The sequence below is a fragment of the Plecotus auritus genome, assembly GCF_963455305.1.
Source record: "Plecotus auritus genome assembly, chromosome: 3".
NCBI classification, from domain to species: domain Eukaryota; kingdom Metazoa; phylum Chordata; class Mammalia; order Chiroptera; family Vespertilionidae; genus Plecotus; species Plecotus auritus.
Window position 1 is genome coordinate 118827526 of NC_137772.1, and position 27842 is coordinate 118855367.

The window sequence follows — 27842 nt, forward strand, 5'->3', positions numbered from 1 at the left end:
TTCAGTACGAACCCCTCCTTCTTGGTGGTCCCTTCCACCCATCTGTTGTAATTGCCTGGGCAGACTTATTCACTAGGAGTACATTAGGAGGCATAGTAGGCAATGGGTTTAAAGTTGGCATGTAAGTACTCAATTCGTCTTCTTGAGATTAATGTGTTAGTGTGAGGATCAGAGAGAGATCACTTGGTGGATGTTTGAGTCCCAACTGTGAGCTCAGCATGACCTTTGAGAACCCTGATGATCTGTTAGGACAGAAAAGCTAGCTAAGCTGAAGTCATCAGAAGTATGACAGTATAGGATGATGATCACATCTTTAGCACCACCAGGCCTTTGGAGGTGAAGGCTCGGGAGAAGCTACACGAAGAGGCTGAGAAGATCAGATAGAATCTGATTGAGCTGATGAGAAGAGTGTATGAGTTTGGGAAAGGGTATAAGAAAGACCCTAGGCTAAGAACTATAATCAGGTGTGCAGAACTGTGAGGGGACCAGCTGAACTGGAAGAGCATATACACTTGGGAGTCAGAGGAGAAAGTGAGAAGGCTTGGGAAGAGTTGTGTTGTAGAGAAACAATTGCTCTGAGGAATTGGACTGGTTTAGGGACAGAGCAGTGTGGTGATGCAGTAAAGACACTGTCTTTGGAGGGTAGTCTAAAGGTGGCTTAGAGAGGGGGCAGCCAGTTCACAGAACCTGGGACAGCATTCCATGTGAGAATGGCCCCAGGAGAGGTTAGGGCCTCTGGAACTGAGAGCAGGGATGTTCTTCCTTCTGAGCAAGAGTAGTTTAGAGTGAGGAGGTCTGAGGTTGGCAAAGGGAGGTGAAGGAAAAGAGCAAATCACAGATGCTGGCTAGATTTTATATGGGCAAAGAGGGATGGCTTGGACTACCACTTAAGGACTTCGTGGTTCAGGATGTCTAGATATCCTTGTACTGAAGTATAATGGAAAGTGTGAAGAATGATTATGAAATAGAGAGACTTAGGCCCATAGGATAAAACCCAGGCGTCCTCAAACTGCGGCCCGCGGGCCACATGCGGCCCACCGAGGACATTTATCTGGCCCGCCGGGTGCCGCTGCCTGTCCTTCTTAGCAGCCGACTCGTCCCAGGCCCGCAGTGCACATAGGAATTTGTTCATAGTTTTTTTTTTTTTAACTATAGTCCGGCCCTCCAACAGTCTGAGGGAAAGTGAACTGGCCCCCTGTTTAAAAAGTTTGAGGACCCCTGAACCAGTCACATTTAGTTACCATTCAAATACAGGTGAATTAGCACCATGAAAACCTTAAATGAAGCACCTAAAGGCCATGTTCTATGAAGGATGTCAGTTTTTGCTTCTGTGACGTTTACATGCTCATAAAATCCCTTAAAAACCATAAACCACTTACTAGATTTTTACTCGATTGCTTCATTGCTTGAAAGCTTGCAATGTTTAACCAATGTTTTTACTTCTGAGGCAGTTTAGAAAAACAACAACTAAATCAAATTGTTCAGAAAATATCTCCTAAATCCTTTGATAAGACTTGCTCAGTGTCACTAAACATCAGGGAAACTGCAAATCAAAACCAAACCACAATGACATATCACCTCACACCTGTCAGAATGGTTATCATCAAAAAGTCAACAAACAGCCAAAACCGGTTTGGCTCAGTGGATAGAGCGTCGGCCTGCGGACTGAAGGGTCCTGGGTTCGATTCCGGTCAAGGGCATGTACCTTGGTTGCGGGCACATCCCCAGTGGGAGGTGTGCAGGAGGCAGCTGATCGATGTTTCTCTCTCATCGATGTTTCTAGCTCTCTATCCCTCTGCCTTCCTCTCTGTAAAATATCAATAAAATATATTAAAAAAAAAAAGTCAACAAACAAACAAATAAAAAACAAAACAAAGAATTGAATCCATGAATAATACATACGAAAAGTCAACAAACAAGTGCTAGTCAGGATGGGAAGAAAAGTGAGCTCTCATGCATTGTTGGTGAGATTGCAAATTGGTGCAACCACTATGGAAAACAGTATGGAGATTATTAAGAAAATTAAGAATAGATTTAACTTATGATCCAACAATCCCACCTTTGGGGTATTTACCCAAAGAAATCCAAAATGCTAATTCAAAAAGATACATGCACCCCTATATTCATTGCAGCATTATTATTGCAATAGCCAAGATATGGAAGCAACTCAAGTGTCCATTAATAAATGAATGGATAAAGAAAATATGGTACATATATACAATGGAATACTACTCAGCCATAAAAAAGTAAAGTTTTGCCATTTACTACAATATGGATGGACACAGAGGGTATTATGCTAAGTAAAATATGTCTGACAAATGAGAAAGACAAATATCATTTGATTCCAAAACAAATGAACAAACAAAACAGAAATAGACTCTTAGAAACAGATACTAAAGGGATGGGTGCCAGAAGGTTGGGTGTGAGGGTCTGGGGGAAAAAGAGGAAGGGTTCATAATATTGTGATAAGTTACATGGTGACAGATAACTACCAGAATTAGTGGGGTGATCACATTGTAAGGTATGAAAATGTTGAATCACTATATTGGACACATGAAATTAATATAACCAGTATACCAACTATCTATATATATAAAAACCTAAGCGACCAAATGACTGAATGACTGGTCGCTATGACGCGCACTGACCACCACACAGGAGCTGCCACAGAGAGAGCGCTGCTCAGTCAGAAGCCCTGAGCCGGGCTCACGGCTGGCGACCACAGTGGCAGTGGTGGGAGCCTCTCCTGTTTCCGCAGCAATACTAAGGATGTCCAACTGCCTGCTTAGGCCTGCTCCCCATCCCCCGAGCGCTCCCGGACTGCGAGGGGGCACAGGCCGGGCTGAGGGACCCCCCGCCCCTGAGTGCACAAATTTCGTGCACTGGGCCTCTAGTACTTAAATAAAAAATAATTGAAAAAAGACTTTTACTACATTTATTCCATTTTAAATTACCAATGGGTGAAACCACACCTTACTCACTTTCTTCTGTCCACTAGCCCCATGCCTCTGACTAGGTGCTCGATCCGTGACTATTGAATAATGACATTTCTCTCCGTCATACCATGCCAGTATTGCTGAGTTTTACTTATTTAATGCAATACAAACTGCATAGTCAAAGTCAGTCAAACCTCAGTTTAAAAATTAACCTCTCATTACTTTTATAAATTATTTTAAAACCAAATGACATTAACTAAAGCAAATTAAATCACCCAGGTTAACCATCTTTGGAATTTTATCCCTTTTTCCTTCTGTGCTGGTGTCATTCACCTTTTGATCATACCACTGACCTCTGCAAAGGACAAAAAGCATATTGAACAATTCAATCTTAGCTGGACCAGCAGTACCTACGGAACCCAGAACCGTTGGTAACCTCTTTTTGTTTTGTTAATCCTCACCTGAAGACATTTTTTCCATTAATTTTTAGAGAGAGCAGAAGGAAGGGAGGGGAGGAGGGTAGGAGAGAGAGAGGAAGAGAGGGAAGGAAAGAGGGGGGGGGAGAGAGAGAGAGAGAGAGAGAGAGAGAGAGAGAGAGAGAGAGAGAGAGAGAGAAACATCAATGTGAGAGAGACACATCAATTGGTTGCCTCTTAAACATTCCCCTACTGGTGCCAGGGATTGAACCTACAACCCAGGTACGTGCTGTTGACTGAGATTCAAATGTGTGACCCTTTGGTGCGCGACTGATGCTCTGACCAGGGCCCATGGTAACCTTTGAGGAGCTGCAGAGTTTTCTGTTACTGCTGGCCAGGCAGGAGCAGCTCAAGGTGTCAGCTTACATGCCACTGCCCTCATCTCAGGGCCCATAACTGGGATCCTCTGTCTGGACAGGAAACAGGATAAAGGAAGAGGAAGCTTGTTCATGCCCTGAAAGATTGCTGTCTCCACCCTTGCACAGAAGGGCCATCTGCCAGGGAGTTTTGACATCGCACATGTTCTCTTGGTGGGCAACTTTCCAGTGGGCCTTTCAGCACTGGTTGTGCTCTCTCAGCATTCAGGTAGTTGAAATGGGATTTAGAGGGGAAAAGTAACAGGGGAAGCAAGAGGGATGATACAACCATTCTCTATGTCCTGACATTCTTTCTATCTGATATTTTTTTGCTGCCTTTCCCTGTCTGCCTGTCCTCCCTGTAGAGGTGTAGAGGCCATTTGGGGCAATGTTTGCCAATGACTGTCTGAAGGTTGAGTTCGGTGCAGTCAGTCTTGGTGCTTAGATTTTATGTCAGCAGCCCATCAAGACACCCCAGGTTTCCACCAATAGTTTTAGCTGCACTTTATAATTAAGTTTTCCCTTTTTCCTTCCTTATTTCAGTTGGGGATGTGATGGTCCTGTGGAGTTTATGGGGCCTCATTAGTGCATCCAGTGCTCTTGGTGTTCCTCTGTGTGTTACAGATGCTCCATAGATGTAACTGCCTTGGGATGACACATGTCAGCCCACAAGGATTTCGGCCCTGAATGGGAGCAGCTCCCAAAGGCACAACTGTAGCCTAGTTACCAGTCAGGCCGGAGCTGGGCTGCTGCTGGGATTCAATCAGGCTGGCCTGCACAGGTGCCTAGGGTGCTTCGGTCCAGCACTCCCTGCCATGCATGCACCTGCTCTGCGGTATCTCTGAACCCACTTGTCTACATGCAGGTGGTCATTGGAACGGTCCATTTCTGGGTTTGCTGTGTATGGAAAGTGCATGTGTCTGTGTCCTGCACATTGCACAGTGCTGCCTGCTCCAGATTGCCAGCTCCCTGTCACAGGGGCTGCTTTTGGTGTTGTTTTTTTTTTTATCTCTGTGGAGGACAAATGTAAATTATTAAAATACTGAGAGATGAAATCCTCTGAGCCAGTTGTGCACAAGGACCCCTTCGTTTTTGTATCCATGTTGTAAGAGGAAGAGGAGTTTACCTGGACAGAAGTGCCCTGCTGTGTGGGTATGAGTGGATCTTTTGGAGAAGGGACAGCCTGCCTTTCATCTGTGAGGTTAACTTCTTTAATTGGCTGCAGAGAGAATAAATGGGCTCTGTGTCCTGGGTGTGCTATCATCTGATCACATGCCTCCGGCTCTGTTCCAGAGTCAGGCAAGGCTTTTCACAAGGTGAATGGAGAAAGGCTCCCTATGCTGCCCAGCTCAACCTGAGCTTTCAGACAGCCTTGTGCCACAATCCCCTCTTGTGCCTCCAACAGGGCTCAGCCCAGGGACCAGTGTGCTTAACCTTTAAAGCAGCGGTCGCCAACCGGTGGTCCGCGGACCACTGGTGGTCCGTGAGGTCTGAAAGGTTGGCGACCACTACTTTAAATAAATCACCTCCTTTTCTTCTTTGTTTTCCCCATTTCTTGAGGGCCTACTTCTCTATCTTCCTCATAGACCAACAGCGAAGGCCTGTCCTATGTCCCTGTCAGAAAGGGAAGAACATTTTAGGAAGTAGCTATTCTTTCCTTTGTAGTAGAATCACTTACATTGTTTTTCTCTCCTCTCCCTTCCTCTCCTCACATATGTACCATGTTAAATTTATGACTTAACCTGTCATAATTGTCAGGATCCTTCTCTGAGCATGGAATAGGGATTAATTTCCTTATCATATGAGGAGGCACTCTGGCAAGAATAACCCCATCCAAGCCCCCAGGCACCTGAAGGTCCTTTTCTAGCAGCCTATCAACTTGAGCTTGGGGACACAGCAAAGGGCCAATCCCTGTAGCTGTGACTTTTATAGTGGGTGCTGGGGAATAGCTGCAGGACTCTGAACTGGAGGTGGTGTCACCGGAGGATATTTTTCCCATTGATTTTTAGAAAGAGAGAGAGAGAGGGAGAGAGAGAGAGAGAAATATCAATGTGAGAGAGACTGATGGAATGCCACTGATCGAAATGGTTGAGGTAGGGAGAGACAGGGACCAAGGATGCTTCTTGTGGTACTAAGTTGAGTGTTCTTATCAAGACGGGGAGCTAGAAAGAGGGCAGGTGTTGGGTGGAGAGCCATGAGTTTAACTTGTGGCAGGCTGTGATATGTCTGAGGGAAAGTATCCAGTGCACAGTTTAAATGTGGGTCTGGAGTGGGAGGTGCACTCTGGTGAGGTCTCCGCATGTTGATGGCACTAAATTCCTAGGAGTTGACAAGACCTTCTGGAGAGTCTGGACACAGAAGGATGGTAAGGGTGCAGCCGGAACACCATCACTCAGAGAGGGCACGGGCAGGAGCAGAGCCTGCGAGGAGAATGGAGACAGGGAACTAGCAAATTTTCATGAAGATGCTTTTAAACTGTTTGTCTCCATCTGTGCTTGCTACATGAAGCTTAGAACAATGAAGAGACCCTGAGCCCAACATCCCTGCTATACAGTGAGATAAAGTTCATCTGATACAAACACAGTTCCAGTTCCTATAATTCTGATTTTTAAAAAGGCCAGAGGTGAAATGTTTTTATAAGAATTCAATGATTAAGGCAGGAGACAGTGATTCAAGTGAGGCATTGATTTATAATTTATTTTGAAAATAGGCGCCATCATCTCTCACTTTCTAAGAGGGCTGAGCAAGTGTGACCAGGACAGGCTGAGAGCAGGAGCCATTAAAATATAGCTGTATTTGGACTAGCCACCTATTCTAGGCAGTGTCCTAGGAGAAATACATTTTCTTTTCCTTTTCTGTTGGAGTCATTTTAAAATGGATACTTCTTGTAGTTATTTGGTAACATGAGGTCCTACCAATTTTCACCCATGTATAAAGGAAAAACCACCTACAAGCAGCACCTGGGAAAGTTTACTGCAGCACCTGAGGTGTCGGGTTGTGTTACGTGCTGCTGTCTGTGGACATCTGATAATTTTCTCTGGGAATCTTCAAGAATGGTTCTTCAAAGTCAACCAAGAAAATCATAGCCAAATATTTCGGTGCTGGGCTGGACAAGCATTTCCATCAGGACCTGCTCCTGAGGACAGGCCCTCCTGTCCTAGACTTTGAACCCAGGTCAAGGCTGTGGAGGGATTCTGGGGCTGTGCAATATATAGGTGAGGTTCGACTGGGGAGGTTGGTGTTTGAGACTCAACATTGGAAAGTTAAGAAAATGCCAAGTTTTGGGAAGATGCTGTCAGTCATTTCTAATGGACGCAGAATTGCAGGACCTACAGTGACTGTCCTGAGAAGAGGTGACTAGGGTCGGTGTGAAGTCTGCTCAGCTGGTAGCAGTAAAATCCCCTAGAGGTCAGGGGTTTGGGAATAGCTGTAATGTACAGGATGGTGGTATGAACCTCCAAATTTTAACTCTTATGTTGGACATGATTCTTTAAACAAAACTATGTAATCCGGTGCTGGAGTTCCTTCTTTTCCTCTCTTCTTTGTGAATTAATACTCTGTTTTTTGAGTTTGCTGTCATTGGGGCTGAATCTAAGGGTCCTTTCCAGAGAGGAATCTGCCCATCTGACCATCCGACATAGGCGGCCAACAGGATCTGCAGAATGATGCCCAAACTCTGGAGCTGTCTGTTGACTGTCTTCACTCCTGTCTCATAAGGTGAATCCCCCGTATTATGTCCCTCTGGTGGAGCTGGTCCCCCACCCGGAGACAGCCCCTGCGACAGTGGAGAGGACCCACGCCCTGATGCAGAAGATCGGACAATCCCCGGTCAGGGTCCTGAGGGAGGTCGATGGATTTGTCCTGAATCGCCTGCAGTATGCGGTCATCAGCGAGGCTTGGAGGCTGGTGCAGGTACGCAGGCTGCAGTGGCCAGTGGGGACAATAGTAGGGACAGTGTGAGGGAAGAGGGGATGAGTGAGGGGGGGATTGGGGATGGTTGCTAGCCGAGAGGGGAAGCAGAGTGGAAACAGCTTTCTGGGGGCAGTGGCTGCAGGAAGTCAGCGTTCAGGCCTCCTCGCTGTTTCTGGAGCCTGACTGTCAGCTATTTTCTCAGGTGCAGTGAAAAGGCAACAAGGATAAGCTGTCAGCGCAGCATTCATTGTTTCAAAGATGCTGTTACATGGAGTCATTTGATGTAGGACAGGATGATAGACTGTTTGCTGCTCCTTCGTGTCATTGTCGCATAATTGTCTCTGGGTGACATGCTGCATTTCCCATAGACTCAGACTACTCACCCCCAGTGTTATCATCTTTCAGGAGGAAAAAATTTACATTTTGAGTACAGTCCACATGTGTCCTCTAAATGAACCCAATTTATTTCAAAAGCTTGAGAAGAAAAAATTATAATTACACTTGTTAGTAACAGGCTTGCTTGTCTTACGTAGAAAAAGAACATTATTTATTTTTTCACAATTAACCTCATCCTCTAATGAAAGGATTTTGCATGTCACCTAAGAAGTGGCCTCCAGAAGTGGCCTCCCTGCACACACTCCCAGCTACATTTGTATGGGGACATGGTGCCCCAGGACTCGAAGTGCAGGGTGGGTTTGTGCACAGGTAGGTGACAGCACTGCCACCTGCACTGGGCCCACAGCTCCTGTCTGAGCCTTAGGTAGGCCTGTGGGTCCCAGCCTGGGACAGGGACAAAGACTCCACTCCTGCAGCTCCCAGTGCAGGATGCAGTGGCCCCTCTGCCTCCCTGTTCGGTATTCGGGCACAGCTCTGGAAGTTCCTCATGGACCTCACTGCCCAGGTCATTTACCACACAACAGCTACAACTCTGTGTTCTCACTGTTTAAATCCACTTAGTGGTCTTATATATGCAAGACAGTGTGTGTGGTTCCCACCATCAAGTTTGCAATTTTAATTTCTTAGCAATTGCAGAATGTCTTTGAATTTCATTTTGTGGTAAGGTATTTGAAAGAAACACTAAACTAAAAACACCCCTTTGGACAGCTATTTAAAATATTTCCACTTGTCTAGACTAAGGGAACAATATAATAGATACAAGAAAAACTCAACATTACAGTATAACATGTGGGAAGAGCCACAGAAGATTCTGCTGCCCCCTTCACTGGTTGGAGAGGTGGGAAGGTGGAGCCGTCTATTTGGCTGCTTTGTTAGTTCTTTTATTTTTTTTTATTTTCTTTATTGATTAAGGTAGTACATATGTGTCATTATCCTCCCCTTACCCTCTACCTCCTACCCCCCACTCATGCCCTCACCCCCCTGGTGTCTGTGTCCATTGGTTAGGCTTATATGCATGCATACAAGTGCTTTGGTTGATCTCTCCCCCTTTCCTCTCCCCTCCTCTACTTTCTCTCTGAGGTTTGACGGTGTGATCGATGCTTCTCTGTCTCTGGACCTGTTTTTGTTCATTAGTTTATGTTGTTCATTATTTTCCACAAATGAGTGAGATCATGGGATATTTATCTTCCTCTGACTGACTTATTTTGCTTAGCATAATGCTCTCCAGTTCCATCTATGCTGTTCCTTTATTTTTTTATAACAGCCTAGTATTCCATTGTGTAGATGTACCACAGCTTTTTAATCCACTCATCAGCTGATGGGCACTTAGGCTGTTTCCAAATCTTAGCTATGGTGAACTGTGCCGCTATGAACATAGGGGTGCATATATCCTTTCTGATTGGTGTTTCTAGTTTCTTGGGATATATTCCTAGAAGTGGGATCACTGGGTCAAATGGGAGTTCCATTTTTAGTTTTTTGAGAAAACTCCATACTGTTCTCCACAGTGGCTGCACCAGTCTGCATTCCCACCAGCAGTGCACGAGGGTTCCTTTTTCTCCGCATCTTCACCAGCACTTGTCATTTGTTGATTTGTCCTTATTGGCTTATTTTACCCACCTTTCTTTAGACTGTCCTGTCTCCAGGGGCTAATGGCAGACTGAGTGTGGTCTGCTGGTTTTGGGGGATGATATATCTTCTGAGAAAGGGAATCCTGCATGTGTCTCTACAATGGCTGCTGTGAAGTTCACATGCCTCGAGTCCCCCTAGGAACTGAGTGCTGAGATCCAGTAGGACACAGTGTGCATATGACAAAATGAGAAGCTATAGAAATGAGATTAAGAAAGTGTAAATAGAACTCAAAGAATTGCCTTAGGTGGAAGTCTCAGTGATAATTCACTTAAAAAAAATGAGTCCTAGTTGGGTGGCTCAGTTGGTGGGAATGTCCTCCCATACACCAAAAGGTTGTGGGTTTGATTCCTGATTTGGGGTGCAGATGGTAGGCAACCTGATGTTTCTCTCTCTCCCTCTCCCTTCCTCCCTTCCTTCCTCTCTCTCTAAAATCAAGTAAAAATCCTCGGGTGAGGATTAAAATAAAGTTTTAAAAAATAAAGTTGAATGCCCGGCCAGTGTGGTTCAGTGGTTGAATGTTGACCTATGAACCAGGAGGTCACGGTTCAATTCCATGTCAGGCACATGCCCGAGCTTTGGGCTCAATTCCCAGTGGGCTCACTCTCTCTAGCTCTCTCTCTCTCTCTTCCTCTCTGAAATCAATAAAAATATATTTTAAAAAAAACAAGTTGATCTGCAGACAGTGAGAATGAAGGCAGATAGAAACTGCAGGTCTCTGTCCAGGTTGGGGTGAGGGTGGAACCGAAGAGCTGTGTGGTATCCCTAAACTCTGCCAGGAAGACTTATAGTGACAGTGAAGTGTCTCTCTTGTGGGGGTCAGGGCTCAAGGGGAGGGAATGTGGAGGGAGGGTGGGGCTTCCGGTGCTGTGCCTGCTTTTACTGTCACTGCTCAGGGGCAGTTGCTTCTTTGGCCTCCCAGATATGGGAGGGCCACTAGCACACTGGGCATGCATCTGCTCCTAACGTAGTTGCTTCCAAGGGCAAAGAAGCCGCAGGTCTCACTTTACCAGAGCAGGATACCTCCTTTTGCGCATGTGGCCACCTCTGGGTTCTCTACCCCAGAAGAGATACCACCCCCCACTCCACTCTCCCTATGAAGAGTGGATCAATATTTCTGCTTATTAGGAAGGTTGGTTTAAGGATTCTTGACTTTATTGCATGAATTTCTTGAAAGAAAACCATTGCTTCTTAGGGGTCTGTTTCCACTTCAGGTACTGAGAGTCAGGAAAGGTAAGAATGCCTCCTAAGAGCTGCCCCTTCATCTTTGTATATCTGTACATGTGCATCGAGCCAGCCAGGGCTGGGCTTAGATGACACCCCTTTGACTCACAATTTCAGAGCCAGTTAAACTTGATTAGATTTAGGATATTCCAAGTTAATCTCAAAACATTTAAGGTCAGCTTTATTGTAAAAAGGAGCTGAATCTGGGAAGTTTTACAGTAAAAACTAAAGATTTAAAAATATATTTTAAGTTAAAAAGATCAAAAGACCTTGTAGAGTTTATCTTTTCATGACATGCTCTTTCTGGGGTGGGTTTCCTGTGTGGACGGAAGACCCTGAGGCTCAGCCTGGATGTGGTGAGCAGAATGAGCTGAGATGAGCAGGAGTTGCCCTATCCAAGGCTCACATAGGTACCTCTGGTTCATGACTTTCTGGATTCACAAAGCATGTTGAAATTCGGCAGAACCTTTTCTCTTTGACCCCAGACAGGGCTGGTGTGCTATCCAGCCTGGGTGGAAAAGGTACAAGGTGACTTGATTCTAGAGCTCAAAGAGGTCTTGTGTGGATAGGGGTCTGTGTGCTTCTGTCCTGACTTTTGAGGTGATAGTCAGCAATGGATCAAGGAATGCCGTTCCATTGGCTGTGTAAACAGTTCTGCACAAACCTAATCCAACCATGGATTTCCAAGGGCCCCACCCTCACATTGGGTATGAGCTGGAGTGGGACAGTCAGGGGCCTGGCCCAAATGATGGCCTACATTCCCACCCAGCCTTGGTGGTGTCCTGATATGGGTGTCAGAGGAGCCGAGGAAGCTGCTTTGCCACTTGCTAATAACTCTTTTGATGTGGAGGACACTTTTGTAACCAGACAATCAATGGGTCCATGCTGCCTGTCACTACTTGAGCCAATTAAGCAGAGACAGGGTTGAATCATATATGAACGTTTATTCCAATATGCTGGCAGTATGGGAGAACAGTAGGTCACCCACAAAAATCTGCTCTCTACCCCACCATAAACCAGCTGCTTATATTGGGTAGAAGGACACAGATTACTTGGGAAATAGGCAAAAGGGTGTGTCAAATGGGCAGTTTACAGGTAATGCAGGCTGGAGATTTGCAGAGGCCTGCAGGTATGCAAAGGCGGGGGCGGGGGGGGGGGGGGGAGGGCGGCGGTTGTCTAAAAGGATTAGCGTTATGCAAAGGGCTGGCAGCTCTGGTTTCTGCGACAAGGCTATTAATCTTTACATGATAATAGGCAGCTCCTGGATGGGGAGGATGGGCTGCATTTCCAGGTGAGCTACCAGGTCCCATGTGCTACTGCCAGCCAAGTTAGAATGTGCCTTCTTTAAACAGAACAAAACAATCACGGTTAACAGAGCATGATTAATATTTCTTACAATTATAGCTGGTCCCCAGTGTTCTATTTCTGCCCCTATCACTTTGATTGACATTCCCATGTTGGACAGTCTTGCATGCCTAGAATAAATTTCACTTGGTTTTGGTGTGTCATTCTTTTTAGACATTGCTGGATTTGATTTGCTGATGTTGAGAATTTTTTGCATCTAAGTTCAGAAGAGATACTGGTCTATAGTTTTCTTTCTTTTTTACTATTTTTATTTTATTTTGATATCAAGGCAATACTGCATAGATATTAAGGTGATAATGAATAAAATGAGTTAGAAGTGTCTGTCCTCTTCTATTTTCTGGAAGAGATTGTAAAGTTTTTGTTAATTCTTCTTTGTTTGGTAGAATTCTCCAGTGAAACCTGCTAGGCCTGGAGAGTTCTTTTTCAGGAGGTTTTTAATTACAAACTCCACTTCTTTAATAGTCCTAGAACCATTCAGGTTTTCTGTTTCATTGTGGTTGATTTTGTTGGTTTGTGGTTTTTGGGAAATTGGTCTATTTCTTCTGAGTTGTTGAATTTATAAACATAAAGTTGTTGGTGCAACTCCCTTATTATCCTTTTAGTGGCTGCAGGGTCTGAGGTGATGACCCTGGTTTCATTCCTGATGTGGGTGATTGTGTCTGCTCTCTATCCTTGTCAGTCTTGCTAGAGGTTTATCAATTTTGTTGATTTTTTTAAGAGGCAACTTTTTATTTCATTGACTTTCTCTGTGGTTTTTCTGTTTTCAACTTTACTTACTAACTCCAGAGGGCATATTTAAATACTTGCAGCCAAGAATGAAAGAGAAATTAAGAAAGGTAAGGTGGTGGTGCGGGGCGGGGGGGAGCGGGGGTGCCTGTGCTGGCCTGTCAACTGTGGGGCTCGAGAGGGTACCCAAGCCGCAGGTTTCATTTCTAGGTCAGAAAGCAAAAGTGGCAGGAATAAGAAGCACCTTGTCTTTACTGCATCCTAGACCATGACACACTGTCTTGTCATAGCCTGTGTGCGTGCCTGTCCCCACACAGCTCTGCAAAGGCAAGGACTATCTGGGAGTAAGATGGGTGCCCAGAAATCTGAGGGAATCTGGAGGGAGCTGGATTCTATTGTCTCACAGGCCTCACTCCATTTCCCCTTCCAGTTGGCTTCAGAATCAGGACGCAGCTGCCCTTGTAAGCTTGGATATGCCAGATGGACAAGTCTGGCTGCAATCCAGCAGCCCAAGATTGGGTCACCGGGTGACAGGATCCTGTTGGCCAGGAATGTGACTTCATGCCCATATTCTTAAGCTAATGAGCACAATCAGGGAAGTTGTGTAGTAGTGATAAAGTCTCGCCCAGATATTAGCTGAGCTTGTACTACCCATAAATCCTTGTTCCATATAGGATGGGTGAGTAGAGGTGAGCAGACATGAGTCATGGGGCCAGGAACAGGTCCTCAGCCTGTTGGATGTGCTGCTGGAGATATGTGGAGAGTGCTGAGCTCAGGTCTTACTCATCCTTCTGAGCTGTGGGATCACTAAGCTGGATCTCTGTTCCCTGGGCTCTGAGCTGCAGAAGCTCAGTTCTTGGTTTCTCATCAGGGAAGGGTGGTCTGTGGGACCCAGTTGGGATTCTTTGAGATTCCAGAACTTTGTCTTTGAGCTTTATTTTCAGACATGAATGCCCCCAAGAGTTATGAGGAATTTTTTCAGGTAATAAAGTGGATCCCAAAGATCATGTAGTGGTATTAACAGATGAGGCTCTTGGTGGTAAATGCAGTTGGTGTTTCTATTGAGTATAATTCATGAGAGTGATAGGAATCAGGACTCAACACCAGGAACCAACCACCTGGGATCCTTTGTTCATCAGTGACTTCAGCCTGTACAGTATTTCAGAGTTTTCAGAGCACGTTCCTTTACTTTCTCAGAATTTTCAGATATTTTCCAGTCATTCAATCTTAAAAACCATGCTATTTTTGCCTTCACAAATGAAGACACTAGCCCAGACAGTTAGATTGTCTGATTCATATTCCACAGACAGGCAGGGATTCAAACCTGTGCCACCTTTGTGTGTGTTTCTGTGTCTGCATTTGTAAGTGGAGGTAACAGTGGACCTAGGATATGATGAGAATTAGACAAGGATATATATATATGTTTAAGGATGAGAAATGCCTGGCATATTGTACAGATTAGTAAATATTATGGATTATCATGATAATATTGATAATGACAATATTTTCTGAGTCCTTAAGAACAATTTTTGTGTGAAACAGCTGTCACCTGTGAGTTAGCACTGAGCTGAAATGCTCATATCCTAGCTACACCCATGAGGTCTGGGGCTTGTGGGTGGCAGCATGAACCTGGAAATGCAGCACCCTCAAGTCCCACCCTGGACCTGCAAAATCACAGTCTGCACCTTAACAAGCTCCCCAGGAGGTTCGTGTGCACATTAAAGTTGGAGAAGTCCTGGCTCACTGCCCAGGAAGACCTTGGCCTCAAAGTCTCCATGTATTATATTTCATCTGTTCTAAGATAAAACTTTTTTTTTTTTTTTTTTTACATTTCAACATCTTAGTTTTATTGGCAGCATTTTTCCTCTTAATGGAACATTAAATACTAATTTAACTTTCAACTGATGGAGTCTTAATCTTAATTTCAATGAGGTACCTTATATTCTACCATCTTTTATTTGTCTTTTCTTCTTCCGTGTTTTTCTGTTTCTGTATGTCTCTTGTTTCTGACTGTCTTTATCTCTGACTCAGGCCTATAATAGATAAACCTGCAGCGCTAACGCTAACTGGCTTCTTTCTGTTCTGTGGAAAGGTTCTCACGTGGTCACTTTAGAGCAATGATTTTCAGTCCTAGTTTTATGACACTGAATACCTCTAGTTATCCCCAAAAGACATGAACATCGATTTAAAAGAAAGATTTTATTCACTTTTGAATAAAACAAACACACCAGAACAAATGAATGTGAGGCTGTCACAGTCCAGAGGATATAAGTTTCTGGTCCAAACCTGAGCTGGCCTCCCCACACACTCAGGACCAGCCACCCTCATCTAGCCTTTTGTTTCCGGAACAGGAATGCAAATTGTGGTCAGGTTTCCTCTTAGTCATGGGCCTGTATGAACAAAAGCAGGTCCCTCCTGGGTATGAGGCAAAAGGGCAGATGAGAGGCCCCTTCTCCTGCTGCAGGGCTGGGGGTCAGATGCACTAGTATCTTGTGTTTTTTGGCCAGGGAAGGAGCAGCCTGCACATTAGGAATTGTTACCCTTAAGTTAAAATGTATAGTGAGCCCCCTTATGGAGAGGTGGTGACATGGGGCTTGATTGATTGGGTGAACATATATTTTTTTTTTTTTTGGGGGGGGGAGATGACGTAAAATTGTAAATTTACCACCATCACTACCTCTTACACATGTAGAGGTCATGCAGAGGTAGGTGGTCTTTGGTTCTTCTCTCCTTTCATAAACCAGGATTAGCCTCGGTCCATTTCTCCAATTCTCATTAATCCCCAGGATGTTTCCTTCTCACACATCTCCGACAATATGCTGCTTCTACGGCCTGACCTTTTCTGACAGTTGGGGGAGACCCTATCATTCCATTGATGGCATTTTCCCTTAAGTATCACCCTGAGCAGGTGCCCTGTGACCCAGTAAGTACATTACCTGCCAATTACTCAGACTTCTTCTTTTGAAAGAAAAACAGTACAAAATGGGACAGTGATGATGAAAAGAAGAAACTAGAGCAGCTCAGTGACTTATTTCACAGATTTTGGGACCAAGGAGGCAGCAATATGTGACTTCAGAGTCTCAACAAGAGAAAGCTCGTTCAAGCATTCAGTTACTAACAGGCAGCTGGGAGGTGGAGCTGTGGTAATTTTTCTTTAGAGAGAGATGTTAGAGACACTATTCACTGCTTCAGGCTATGGCTATCCTGGAATGTGTCCAGCAGGAAAAAGTGAGGCTTGAGTAAAATATTACCATACAGACAGTGGCAACATCTGTACTTGCTAGCAGTCATGTAGATAATGGGCTGGAATGTAAAGGGGAGTTAAAGAAGCCAAGAGAGAAGCAAGTTCTTGCCCTCCACACCACACCCTCAGCTGTAGGAGTTTCTACATGTTATTTATTTTAAAATTTAAACGTAAGCATTTAGGATTTTAATTTTATTAAAGAAATAATGTGCAAAGTGTCAGAGTGAATCGCCTGTGGTTATAAAAGACTAGCTTGCAGCAGCCTTGCCCACTGAGCTCTGGGAATCTCTGAGCGCCTTCCCTTACCCTGCCCTGAACCTCATGTCCTAGAAAAGAGCCACCTCTGTTTCCCTGTTGCATTCTGGGCTTGGGCCTCCCTTAGGGATCAACCTGGGCAGCTCTCCCTGCTTCACACAGGGCTCTGCAGGAAGGCAGTTGGTTCCTCTCGCTTCTGGTCCCACAGCAGGTCCTAATGTAGTCTCAACTTGGGTCCTGCTGCACCCTTGCCTGCCCCGTGGTCTGTGGCTCCTTCTATTTTTATCTCTTTTTATTTTTTGTTTCTTTGTTTGTTTGTTTTCTTTTATTAGTTTTATTACTGTTTGTTTTTGTGTGGTTCCTTCTTTTATGTTCTTCTGCTCAGGTTCAGATACAGTGGACAAGGAGTCTTCCAACTCCCAATCTCCACTTTCCCTTTCTCACCTGGTCAAAAATTCACCCAGCAACATTTTCTAAGACATTTTTCTGCTATTTCTGCATTATTTTAGCTCCTGGAAATATACCCAGACATTGGTATGGATGAGGCTGAGAGAACCATCTCCAAGTCCTTCAGTACATGGAGCACACAGACCTTTCTTCCCCCCTCCCATCCCTGTCTCCACTGTCCCTGTGCTCACCTGGCCTCGATCTTTCTTGCCTTTCAGAGCCTGGGAGTCAGCTTGTCTATGGCAGCAAGTTCATCAGCCCAGGACATTAAGGAGTTCTGTTGGCTCTAACTCCTCTGGCTCTCTCACAGCAAGCACTTTTCCAAAGCCTGCCATGGACCCATCACAACTGTCATTTTCCTTAGTCCCATCCACCTCTCTGTGCTACAACTCAGAACTCCTGTGGGGACTTTAGGGCCTTTGGAGCAGATGTCTTACCTCCTTCACCATGAGATCCTCCACATAGATTGAGACTGCTTCCTCATTGGCTTTAAATTCGGAGAGCTTTCTATCAATGGCCTTTTGTTCAGAGAGAGGGTGATGATTTTCATCTACAAGGAAGCACTGAATGGACAACAATGGTCTCTGCCTTTTAAAAAGTCACAGAACTGTATCAGAACCCACATCCAGGACACAGCTCTGACCATTGGACGAGGGTCAGTTACTAGTAAGTAGAGGCCATTCATAGACAATGTAGAGTCAACCATCTGGTTGGGAAAACCCAATAAATGGGACTCAAGTTATGAGACCATGCATGGGGTGTAGGGCTAAGGAAGGGCAGGACTCTTTCTTTTTTTTAATACTGTTTTTTTTAAAAAATAAATCTTTATTGTTCAGATTATTACAGTTGTTCCTCTTTTTCTCCCCAATAGCTCCCCTCCACCCGATTCCCACCACACTCCCTCCCCTTACCCCCCTCCCCCGCACTGTCCTTGTCCATAAGTGTACGATTTTTGTCCAGTCTCTTCCCGCACCCCGCACACCCCTTTCCCCCCGAGAATTGTCAGTCCACTCCCTTTCTATGCCCCTGATTCTATTATATTCACCAGTTTATTCTGTTTGTCAGATTTTTTATTCACTTGATTTTTAGATTCACTTGTTGATAGATATGTATTTGTTGTTCATAATTTTTATCTTTAACTTTTTCTTCTTCTTCCTCTTCTTAAAGAATACCTTTCAGCATTTCATATAATACTGGTTTGGTGGTGATGAACTCCTTTAGCTTTTTCTTATCTGTGAAGCTCTTAATCTGACCTTCAATTCTGAATGATAGCTTAGCTGGGTAGAGTAATCTTGGTTGTAGGTTTTTGCTATTCATCACTTTGAATATTTCTTGCCACTCCCATCTGGCCTGCATAGTTTCTGTTGAGAAATCAGCTGACGACTGTGGGTGCTCCCTTGTAGGTAACTGTTTTTCTCTTGATGCTTTTAATATTCTCTCTTTGTCTTTTGCTCTTGGCATTTTAATTATGATGTGTCTTGGTGTGGTCCTCTTTGGATTCCTTTTGTTTGGGGTTCTCTGCGCTTCCTGGACTTTAAGTCTATTTCTTTGACAAGGTGGGGGACGTTTTCGGTCATTATTTCTTCAAATAGGTTTTCAGTATCTTGCTCTCTCTCTTCTTCTGCCACCCCCCATAATTCGGATGTTGGTGCGCTTGAAGTTGTCCCAGAGGCTCCTTACACTATCTTCATATTTTTGGATTCTTTTTTCTTTTTGCTTTTCCAGTTGAGTGTTTTTTGCTTCTTTGTATTTCAAATCTTTGACTTGATTCTTGTGATCCTTTAGTCTGCTGTTGGATCTCTGTATATTATTTTTTATTTCAGTCAGTGTATGCTTAATTTCTAGTTGGTCCTTTTTCATATATCCTCAAGGGTCTCGCTAAATTTATTGGCCTTTTCTAGAAAATTCTTGAAAAACCTTATAACCATGGTTTTGAACTCTATATCCAGTCATTTGCTTTCCTCCATTTCTTTCATTTGTGACCTGTTTCTTTGTCTCCGCATTTTGGCTGCTTCCCTGAGTTGATAGAGTGGCTTTGTGTGCTAGGTGTCCTATAGGGCCAGTGGCTCAGCCTCCCTAGTTACCTGAGGTGGACACTCTTGGTGCACCCCTTTGTGGGCTGTGTGCACAGTCTTGTTGTAGTTAAGCCTTGATTGCTGTTGGTATCACTGGGAGGAATTGACCTCCAGGCCAATTGACTGTGAGGATCAGCTTTGTCTACAATGGGAGAACGGCTGTGCTGGAGACACCCTTATGAGGCAAGACTTGCTTCAGTGGGGCTTTGGTGCTCACTGAGTCTGCCCCTTGAGTGTGTCCCTTATGGATCTGAGGAGTTGTAATGTGGATGGTCCTACTCTGACCCCTGGGTACACTGGCTCTTGGATCTCCAAGGAGGTGCAAATTTAGCCTCTGCCTGAGGGCACCCAGCAGGAGCTACGGAGAGATCTGCAGATTCCTCTTCTTTGTTTGGGTTTTGGAGGTGCCCAGATGAGGCCCAGCTGTGAATCAGTGCAAGCTGCTGCGGGCCGTGGGCCTTCTTTTGGATGTTCTGGGTCTCACTGACCCAGCAGCAGTTTGTTAGGTAAGTTTAGAATTCAAAGGACCAGGCTATTCATATGCAAAAGCCTCTGCACTCAGCTTGGATGGGGCGAAGTCTCAGGGCGGAGCAAACAGCAATGGCTTCATTAGGCGGGATCTCAGGGCGGAGCCAGACAGCAATGGCTTCCCATCAGCCCTGCCCTAAGAGGTCCCTGGGTCTCAGTGTCACGCGGTAATTGCTGCAAACACCTCTGAGAGAAAGCCACCCTTGATTTTCGCCCGCTGCCAGACAGTCCAGTTTCTCCCCAGATGAGTCTGGGTCCCCAGAGTCTCGCCCAGAACTGGAGTTCAGAGCAGTCGGGAGCTTTTGTCTCCCTCCCGATTGAGAAAGCCCACTGCGTACTCAGTTGCCAGCCCTCTCTGTGCGTGTGTGCCTCTGTACCTCTGCACTTTACTTCCACAGCTCCTGAGTCTCAGTGTGCTTTTCTCTTTCCTTCTAGTTGTGGAATTTCCACTCAGCCAGCCTTCCTGTGGTTCTGGATGATGTCCGTTTTGTCTTTTAGTTGTAGTTTTGAAATTGTTGTGAGAGGCAGCAGTTCAGGTGTTTACCTATGCTGCCATCTTCTATTTATTGTTCTCTAGAAGATTCTTGAGTAACCTTATAACCGTGGTTTTGAACTCTATATCCAGTCATTTGCTTTCCTCCATTTCTTTCATTTGTGACCTGTTTCTTTGTCTCTGCATTTTGGTTGCTTCCCTGTGTTGATAGAGTGGCTTTGTGTGCTAGGTGTCCTATAGGGCCCAATGGCTCAGCTTCCCTAATTACCTGAGGTGGACACTCTTGGTGCACCCCTTTGTGGGCTGTGTGCACAGTCTTGTTGTAGTTAAGCCTTGATTGCTGTTGGTATCACTGGGAGGAATTGACCTCCAGGCCAGTTGGCTGTGAGGACCAGTTGTGTCTACAGTGGGAGAACTGCTGTGCTGGAGACACCTTTATGGGGCAGGACTTGCTTCAGTGGGGCTTTGGTGGTCACTGAGTCTGCTTCCTGAGTGTGTCTCTTATGGATGTGAAGAGTTGTAATCTGGATGGTCTCACTCTGACTACTGGGTACACTGGCTCTTGGATCTCCAAGGAGGTGCAAAGTCAGCCACTGCCTAAGGCCACCCAGCAGGATCTACAGAGAGATCTTCAGATTCCTCCTCTTTGTTTGGGGTTTGGAGTTGCCCAGATGAGGCCCAGCTGTGAAGCAATGCAAGCTGCTGTTGAGCCTTGGCCTTCTTTTGGATGTTCTGGGTCTCACTGACCCAGCTGCAGTTTGTTAGGTTTTAGATTGAAAAAGGCCAGTCCATTCATATGCAAAAGCCTCTGTGTACAGCTTGCGTGGGGTTGTAACTTGGGTGGGGCGGCATCTCAGGGAATCACCAGGACAGAGCAAACAGCCCTGCCCCAAAGAGGTCCCCGGGTCTCTGTGTCTTGTGGCACCGTGCAGGAACAATGATCGCTGCAAGCACTTCTGAGAGAAAGCCGCCCTCGCGTTCCGGCCCGATGTGAGACAGTCCAGTTTCTCTCCGAATGAGTCTGGGTCCCCAGAGTCTCACCCAGCACTGGAGTTCAGAGCAGTTGGGAGCTTCTATCTCCCTTCCCACTGAAAAAGACAACAGTGTACCCAGTTGCCAGCCCGTTTCCACACGTGCCTCCGTACCTCCACACTTCCACACCTTCACACCTCCTCCCAGTCTCAGTGTGCTTTTCTCTTTCCTTCTAGTTGTATAACTTCCACTCAGCCAGCCTTCCCGTGATTCTGGATGATATCCGTTTTGTCGTTTAGTTGTAGCTTTGATGTGGTTGTGCGAGTCAGCAAGTTCAGGTGTTTACCTATGCCGCCATCTTGGTTCCTTCTCAAGGGCAGGACTCTTTCAAGAAGGATGGTGGCTTAAGGAGGTGCACACAGCATGCTGACTTCCCTCCAGAACAGTCAGTGAGGATGTGGATACTCTAGAAATCGTCTCTCTGGAAACTTGGTTTTCTGCCTGGGAATAATCCATTAATTAGAATTCCTTCTAGTAGCTAGTGTCTTTAAGAAGTAGACCATTTTGGATTGGTAGAATCAACATCATCAAAATGTCCATACTACCCAAAGCAATCTATAGATTCAATGCGCTCCCCATTAAAATACCAATGGCATATTTCACAGACCTAGAAAGAACTCTCCAAAAATTCATCTGGAATAAAAAAAGACCCCGAATAGCCACAGCAATCCTGAGAAAGAAGAATAAAGTAGGAGGGATCTCAATACCAGATTTCAAGCTGTATTACAAAGCCACTGTCCTCAAAACAGCCTGGTACTGGCACAAGAACAGACATATAGATCAATGGAATAGAATAGAGAATCCAGATATCGACCCAAATCACTATGCACAATTAATGTTTGACAAAGGAGGCATGAGCATACAATGGAGTCAAGACAGTCTCTTCAATAAATGGTGTTGGGAAAATTGGACAGATACATGCAAAAAAATGAAACTAGATCACCAACTTACACCATACACAAAAATAAACTCAAAATGGATACAGGACTTAAATATAAGACGGGAAACCATAAAAATACTAGAGGAATCCATAGGCAGCAAATCTCAGACATATGCCAAAAGAACTTTTTCAGTGATACTGCCCCTAGGGCAATGGAAGCCAAAGAGAAAATAAACAAATGGGACTACATCAAAATAAAAAGCTTTTGCACAGCAAAAGAAACCATCAATAAAACAACAAGAAACCCCACTGTATGGGAGAACATATTTGCAAATGGTATCACTGATAAAGGTTTAATTTCCAACATCTACAGGCAGCTTATACAACTTAATAAAAGGAAGATAAATGATCCAATAAAAAAAGGGCAACAGACCTATATAGAATATTTTCGAAAGAAGACAGAAGGAAGGCCAAGAGACACATGAAAACATGCGCAAAATCACTAATTATCTGAGAGATGCAAATCAAAACAACAATGCGATACTATCTCACACCTATCAGAATGGCTATCATCAACAAATCAACAAACGACAAGTGTTGGCGAGGATGCGGAGAAAAAGGAACCCTCGTGCACTGCTGGTGGGAATGCAGACTGGTGCAGCCACTGTGGAGAACAGTATGGAGTTTCCTCAAAAAACTGAAAATGGAACTCCCATTTGACCCAGTAATCCCACTCCTAGGAATATATCCTAAGAAACCAGAAACACCAATCAGAAAGGATATATGCACCCCTATGTTCATAGCAGCACAATTTACAATAGCTAAGATTTGGAAACAGCCTAGGTGCCCGTCAGCAGATGACTGGATCAGAAAACTATGGTACATCTACACAATGGAATACTATGCTGCCATAAAAAAGAAGGAATTACTACCATTTGTAGGCACCTGGATGGAATTAGAGAACATTATGCTAAGTGAAATAAGCCAGTCAATGAAAGAAAAATACCACATGATCTCACTCATTTGGGGATAATGAAAAACATTATAAACTGATGAACCAAAAGATAGTTACAGAGGCAGTAAAGCATCAAACAGACTGTCTAATTACAGCGGTAAGGTTAGGGAGAGGTGGGGGAAATAAGAGATCAACTGAAGGACTTGTATGCTTGCATATAAGAGTAACCAATGGATGCAAAACATTGGGGGGTGAGGGCATGTATGGGAGTGGGGTGGGGGGGGCAATGGTAAGATATGTACACATATAATACCTTAATAAAAATTTGAAAAAAAATAATAAATAAATTAATTAATTAAAAAAAAAGAAGTAGACCATTTTTATAATTGTATTTATTAGTTTATGGGAGGTAACTTTTTGAGTAGCCCAGTTGGTGAGCAATAAAGCCCTATTGATAGCAGAGATCTTGCTGATTTATTATTTTAGAGACATCTCTAGCCCCATTAATAGACAAGCATAATGAAAACATCAAACACATACTTAATTAAAAATAAAACAAGGATTCGAGAAAAAATGGTGACTGAATAGGCAGATATGTTATGCATGTTGTCCCGGGGCCAGACTGGAAATACAACTAAATCGGAGAACATTCACCAGAATGAACACATTAGGCACAACTGAGGAGGCAACCTACAACAAGGAAGGGCAGAAAATGCCTGGAGACCAGTAGGAAGAGTGGCAAGGGCTCGAGAGTGGTGGCCAGCCAGTAGGCAGAGAGGGAGAGGAGGAAGCTGTGTTACGGGAGTAGCAGTTCCTTCAGGAAAATTGAAGCCTGGCCCAGGCTGAGCACCAAAGCTGCATCCCTTGGCGGCAGGCATAATATCCAACGGTGAAAAGGAAAAGAAAAGCTGCAGAGCTGCTGGCTGCCAGGGACTCTGGACCCAAGACCACAGCCTTGAAAGGCTATATGGTGATGGGGAAGCAGTGCGGTGCTGGTGGGAGAGAAAGCTGCGTTTTTGTTGTTGTTGTTGTTTTGTCTTTGTTTTTATTCTCTAAACCCAGAATAAGGACTTTTCAATTGCAATCAGTCACCCAAGGCTTTGGTCCAGGGAAGGAGGCACGGACTTGAGGTGCCTGAGGAGAGGCTGGGGAGGGAAGCAGGGCAGGGAGACGTGGCCAGGGGTCCTGCATTGGAATGTTCTTAGGCTTCCATACCTAAGCAGCCATTTGTCCCCAGAGGAACTTGCCCCTCCCAGTAGCCTCAGGGTAGGTGATAAAGCCTGCCACACCCTGCATTTGAGCTTTACAGAGGAAACAAAGGCAGAGACCAAGCTTATGTGTCTGAATATTCTCAAGGAGCCCTCAGTGACTGGATTGGAAGAAGGGCCATCTGCCCTGATATTCTGGGAACCCTACTGATAAAAACTCCAGGTTGCCAACTAACTTCATTGGTCTCCATACAAGGATCTCTGTCCAACCAAGGGCAGAGTAATATTTTGGGCCATTTGTGGAGGAGGAGCTCTAGGTCAGGGAAAAACACCCATCTTGTTCCCTAAAAATGAAACAGCTCCAGCCCCACCTAAAGCCCTGTCAAAAACAAATGCTTAAGTGATTTAAGATTGACGGCTGGCAGACAGGCAAAGAGGGCAGATTGGCCCTGCCTGCTTGCAGCCAAGGCCTGTGGAGACAGACACAAGCCGTGGACTGGTTGATCGCTTGGAGCTTCAAGCAGGTTGCTAAAAGCCAAAAGACACTGCATGAGAGTGATTAGCACCCAAGTACCTAACAGGAAGCCCAGAATTGGCAGACAGAACAAAAGAGTGGGGTCCTAAACCAGCTCCCCCAGGGTATTAAAACTTCATTGAAGTGAACACTACTTCACTTTTTATTTCTTTACATTTATTTTATAAAATTTTTTTATTTTGTAATTTTTTGCACCTTTTTCTTCCTCTCTTCTCTTTTTATCCTCCCGTTTTTCATCTCCTTTCTCCATTTTAGTGTTTCTCTTTCCTTTCTTTTCCCCCTTTTAAGAAATTGATCTTCTTTATCTGCTTTTTTGATGCATTATTATTCATCTCTTCTGGTTTATTTATATACCTAATTTCCTATTCCCTGCTCCTACTCCATTTCCCTTTCTCTTTTCTTTTTCTTTACTACTCATTTTTTTCTCTCTCTTCTCTTATTCTTTCCTTCTCCTGATTTTTTGTAACTTGTTTCACTTCCTAAATTTAGGCCTATGTGCTCTCTCCTCTATTCACCTCTTCAAAATAATTTTTTTCTTATTTACTTAATTTTTTTCCTTCTTGTCTTCTCATTTCTTCTCTTCCTCTTCTATCCTAAACTGTGGTCCTTCCCCTGTTCCTACAATTCTTTAACCTTATTTTCTTTAAGCTCTGCATCTACAGATTCTGCCCTGCCCACTTTAAGCTCTGCATCTACAGATTCTGCCCTGCCCACTTTTTCTGGGTGGGTTGCGTGTGTGTGTGTGTGTGTGTGTGCGTGCGCGCGCGTTTTGCTTCATTTGTTTTTTTATTGTGTTTTCCTCCCTATGTTCTTTTTTTCTCACTGTCATTCTTGCTCTCCTTTATCTTTCCTAATTCTCTTTTCTCCAGTGTTCACTTTTATTGGTGTTATAAGTGTCTGTGTACATTTGTGTTCTGTTCCTTCTGTGTCATGTCACATTGTGTTGAATTTTGTGCTATTCAGTCAGCAACTCCACAATTGTTGGAATGGCTAGATAGGGAGTGAACCACATAATCAGACACACTGAGAGGACACTCCATCCACAAATGAGACAATAAAATTCAAGAGCCAACTACATCAGAAGAACCCAAATATCTCATATAGGGGGCCTCCCTGAAACACTGGGAGACCTACACCACTGGGTCCCACAAAACATCTACTACATAAGACCAATTCAAAAAATCTGGGTGGCATAGCAGTTTTATCTAATCCAGGGGTCCTCAAACTTTCTAAACAGGGGGCCAGTTCACTGTCCCTCAGACCGTTGGAGGGCCGGACTATAGTTTAAAAAAAAACAACTATGAACAAATTCCTATGTGCACTGCAGGCCCGGGACGAGTCGGCTGCTAAGCAGGACAGGCAGCGGCACCCGGCGGGCCGGATAAATGTCCTCAGCGCGCCGCATGTGGCCCGCGGGCCGTAGTTTGAGGATGCCTGATCTAATCCATTGAAACAATTACTAAAGAACAGCAAAAATAGGGAGACAAAAAAACAACAACCCCGAAATGAAAGGAAAGGAGGACTCACCAGAAAAAGAACTAAATGAAATGGAGGCAAGCAATTGGTCAGAGAAAGAATTCAGAGTAATGGTTATTCTCAAACGTCTGGATGAGAAGTTCACCAACATGTGTAAGAAGAATCAAGAGGTAATGACAAATGACAGAACTGCAATAAAGAACACATGGAAGGTTTCAACTAGAAGAAGCTGAATAAGCGAGTTATAAGTCAAGGTAGAAAAAACACCCAAGCAGAACAGTAACTGGAAAAAAACTTAAAAAGCAGGAGAAGAGTCTAAGGGAGCTTTGGGACAACATGAAATAAAACAACATTGCATAATAGGTGTGCCAGAAGGAGAGGAAGCTGAGCAAGAACTAGAAAACCTGTTTGAAGAAATAATGACAGACAACTTCCCTGACTAGGGGAAGAAAAAAGTCACACAAGTCCAGGAAGCACAGAGAGTCCCAAACAAGATAAACCCAAAAAGAACAACACCAAGACACATTGTAATTAATTGGCAAACATCAACGACAAAGTAAAAATCTTAAAGGCTGCCAGAAAGAGACAGAAAGTTCCTTATAAGGGATCTCCCATTGGACTACCAACTGATTTCAAAAGAGGAATACATCAGGCCAGAAGGGAATAGAATGAAGAATACAAAATGATGCAAAACAAGGGACTGAATCCAAGAATACCCTATAGAGCAAGGCTATATCACAGATAAAAAAAAAAAAAGTTTAAGGGAGTTTATTACTACCAAGCCAGCAATGCAAGAAATGCTAACAGTACTGTTGTAAAAAGAAGAAATAGAAAGGGAAGAAGGAATACAGGCATAAAGAATTAAAATGGCAACAAACAATAACCTATCCTAATATATAAAAACCCTGGGTCATAATGACCAGTAACAACCGAGGCTCAACCAACCGGAAGTCAGTCCTGCAGTCTAGTTCTTGACTGCTTCCACTGCAGGGGCGGTGCCCCAGCACTGACTACTGTGGGGGCTGCAAATCAGGGCCAGAGAGAGGCCTGAAGAGAGAAGTAGGGACTGATCTGTTGCCTCTGTGGCAGCTTTTGATCAGCACTTGCCTCTCTCTTTCTCTCCCAGTCTGGCCAGCAGCTGTGCCTCCATTTCTCTCCAGGCCTCCAACAGAGCTGCTGATCAGCCCTGCTCTTCTGATCAGGCCCCATTGGTAGGCCCAGAGATGCTGACTGGCATAGGAACCAACCAATCAGAACCAAATGTGGATGTTATAAAGAACCAATGGCTTTCTAAAAGGCGGAGCTTTTGATGTTGATTGGCATAGCAACTGACCAATCAGAACCAAATGTGGGTGCTGTGGGGAGCTAATGGCTGCCTAGGAGGCGGAGCTTTTGACTCTGACTGGCATAGAAACCGACCAGTCAGAACCAAATTGGCCAGCAGAGGAGGGCAGTTAGGGGTGAGATCAGGCCTGCAGGGGAGGGCATTTGGGGGCGAGATCAGGCTGGCAAGGGAGGGCACTTAGGGGCGATCAGGCAGGCAGGCAGGCAGGTGAGCAGTTAGGAGCCAGCTGGCAGTTGGACATCCCCCAAGGGTTCTCCAATTGGAGAGGGTGCAGGCTTGGCTGAGGGAACCCCCGCTTCATGCATGAATGTCGTGCACCAGGCCTCTAGTCTATAATAACCTTAATCATAAA

General features: G+C 44.7%; 1 protein-coding gene across 7 annotated transcripts in view; it reads left to right on the forward strand.

Moving 5' to 3' along the window:
* CRYL1 (crystallin lambda 1) overlaps nucleotides 1-27842 on the forward strand; it is a 248069-nt gene that overhangs the window by 121669 nt on the left and 98558 nt on the right. For all 7 annotated transcript variants that reach the window (XM_080662129.1, XM_080662128.1, XM_080662133.1 and 4 more), the window contains one exon: nucleotides 7486-7680. In XM_080662129.1, coding sequence (XP_080518255.1) covers nucleotides 7486-7680 — 195 coding nt within the window. The remainder of the gene's footprint in view (nucleotides 1-7485; nucleotides 7681-27842) is intronic.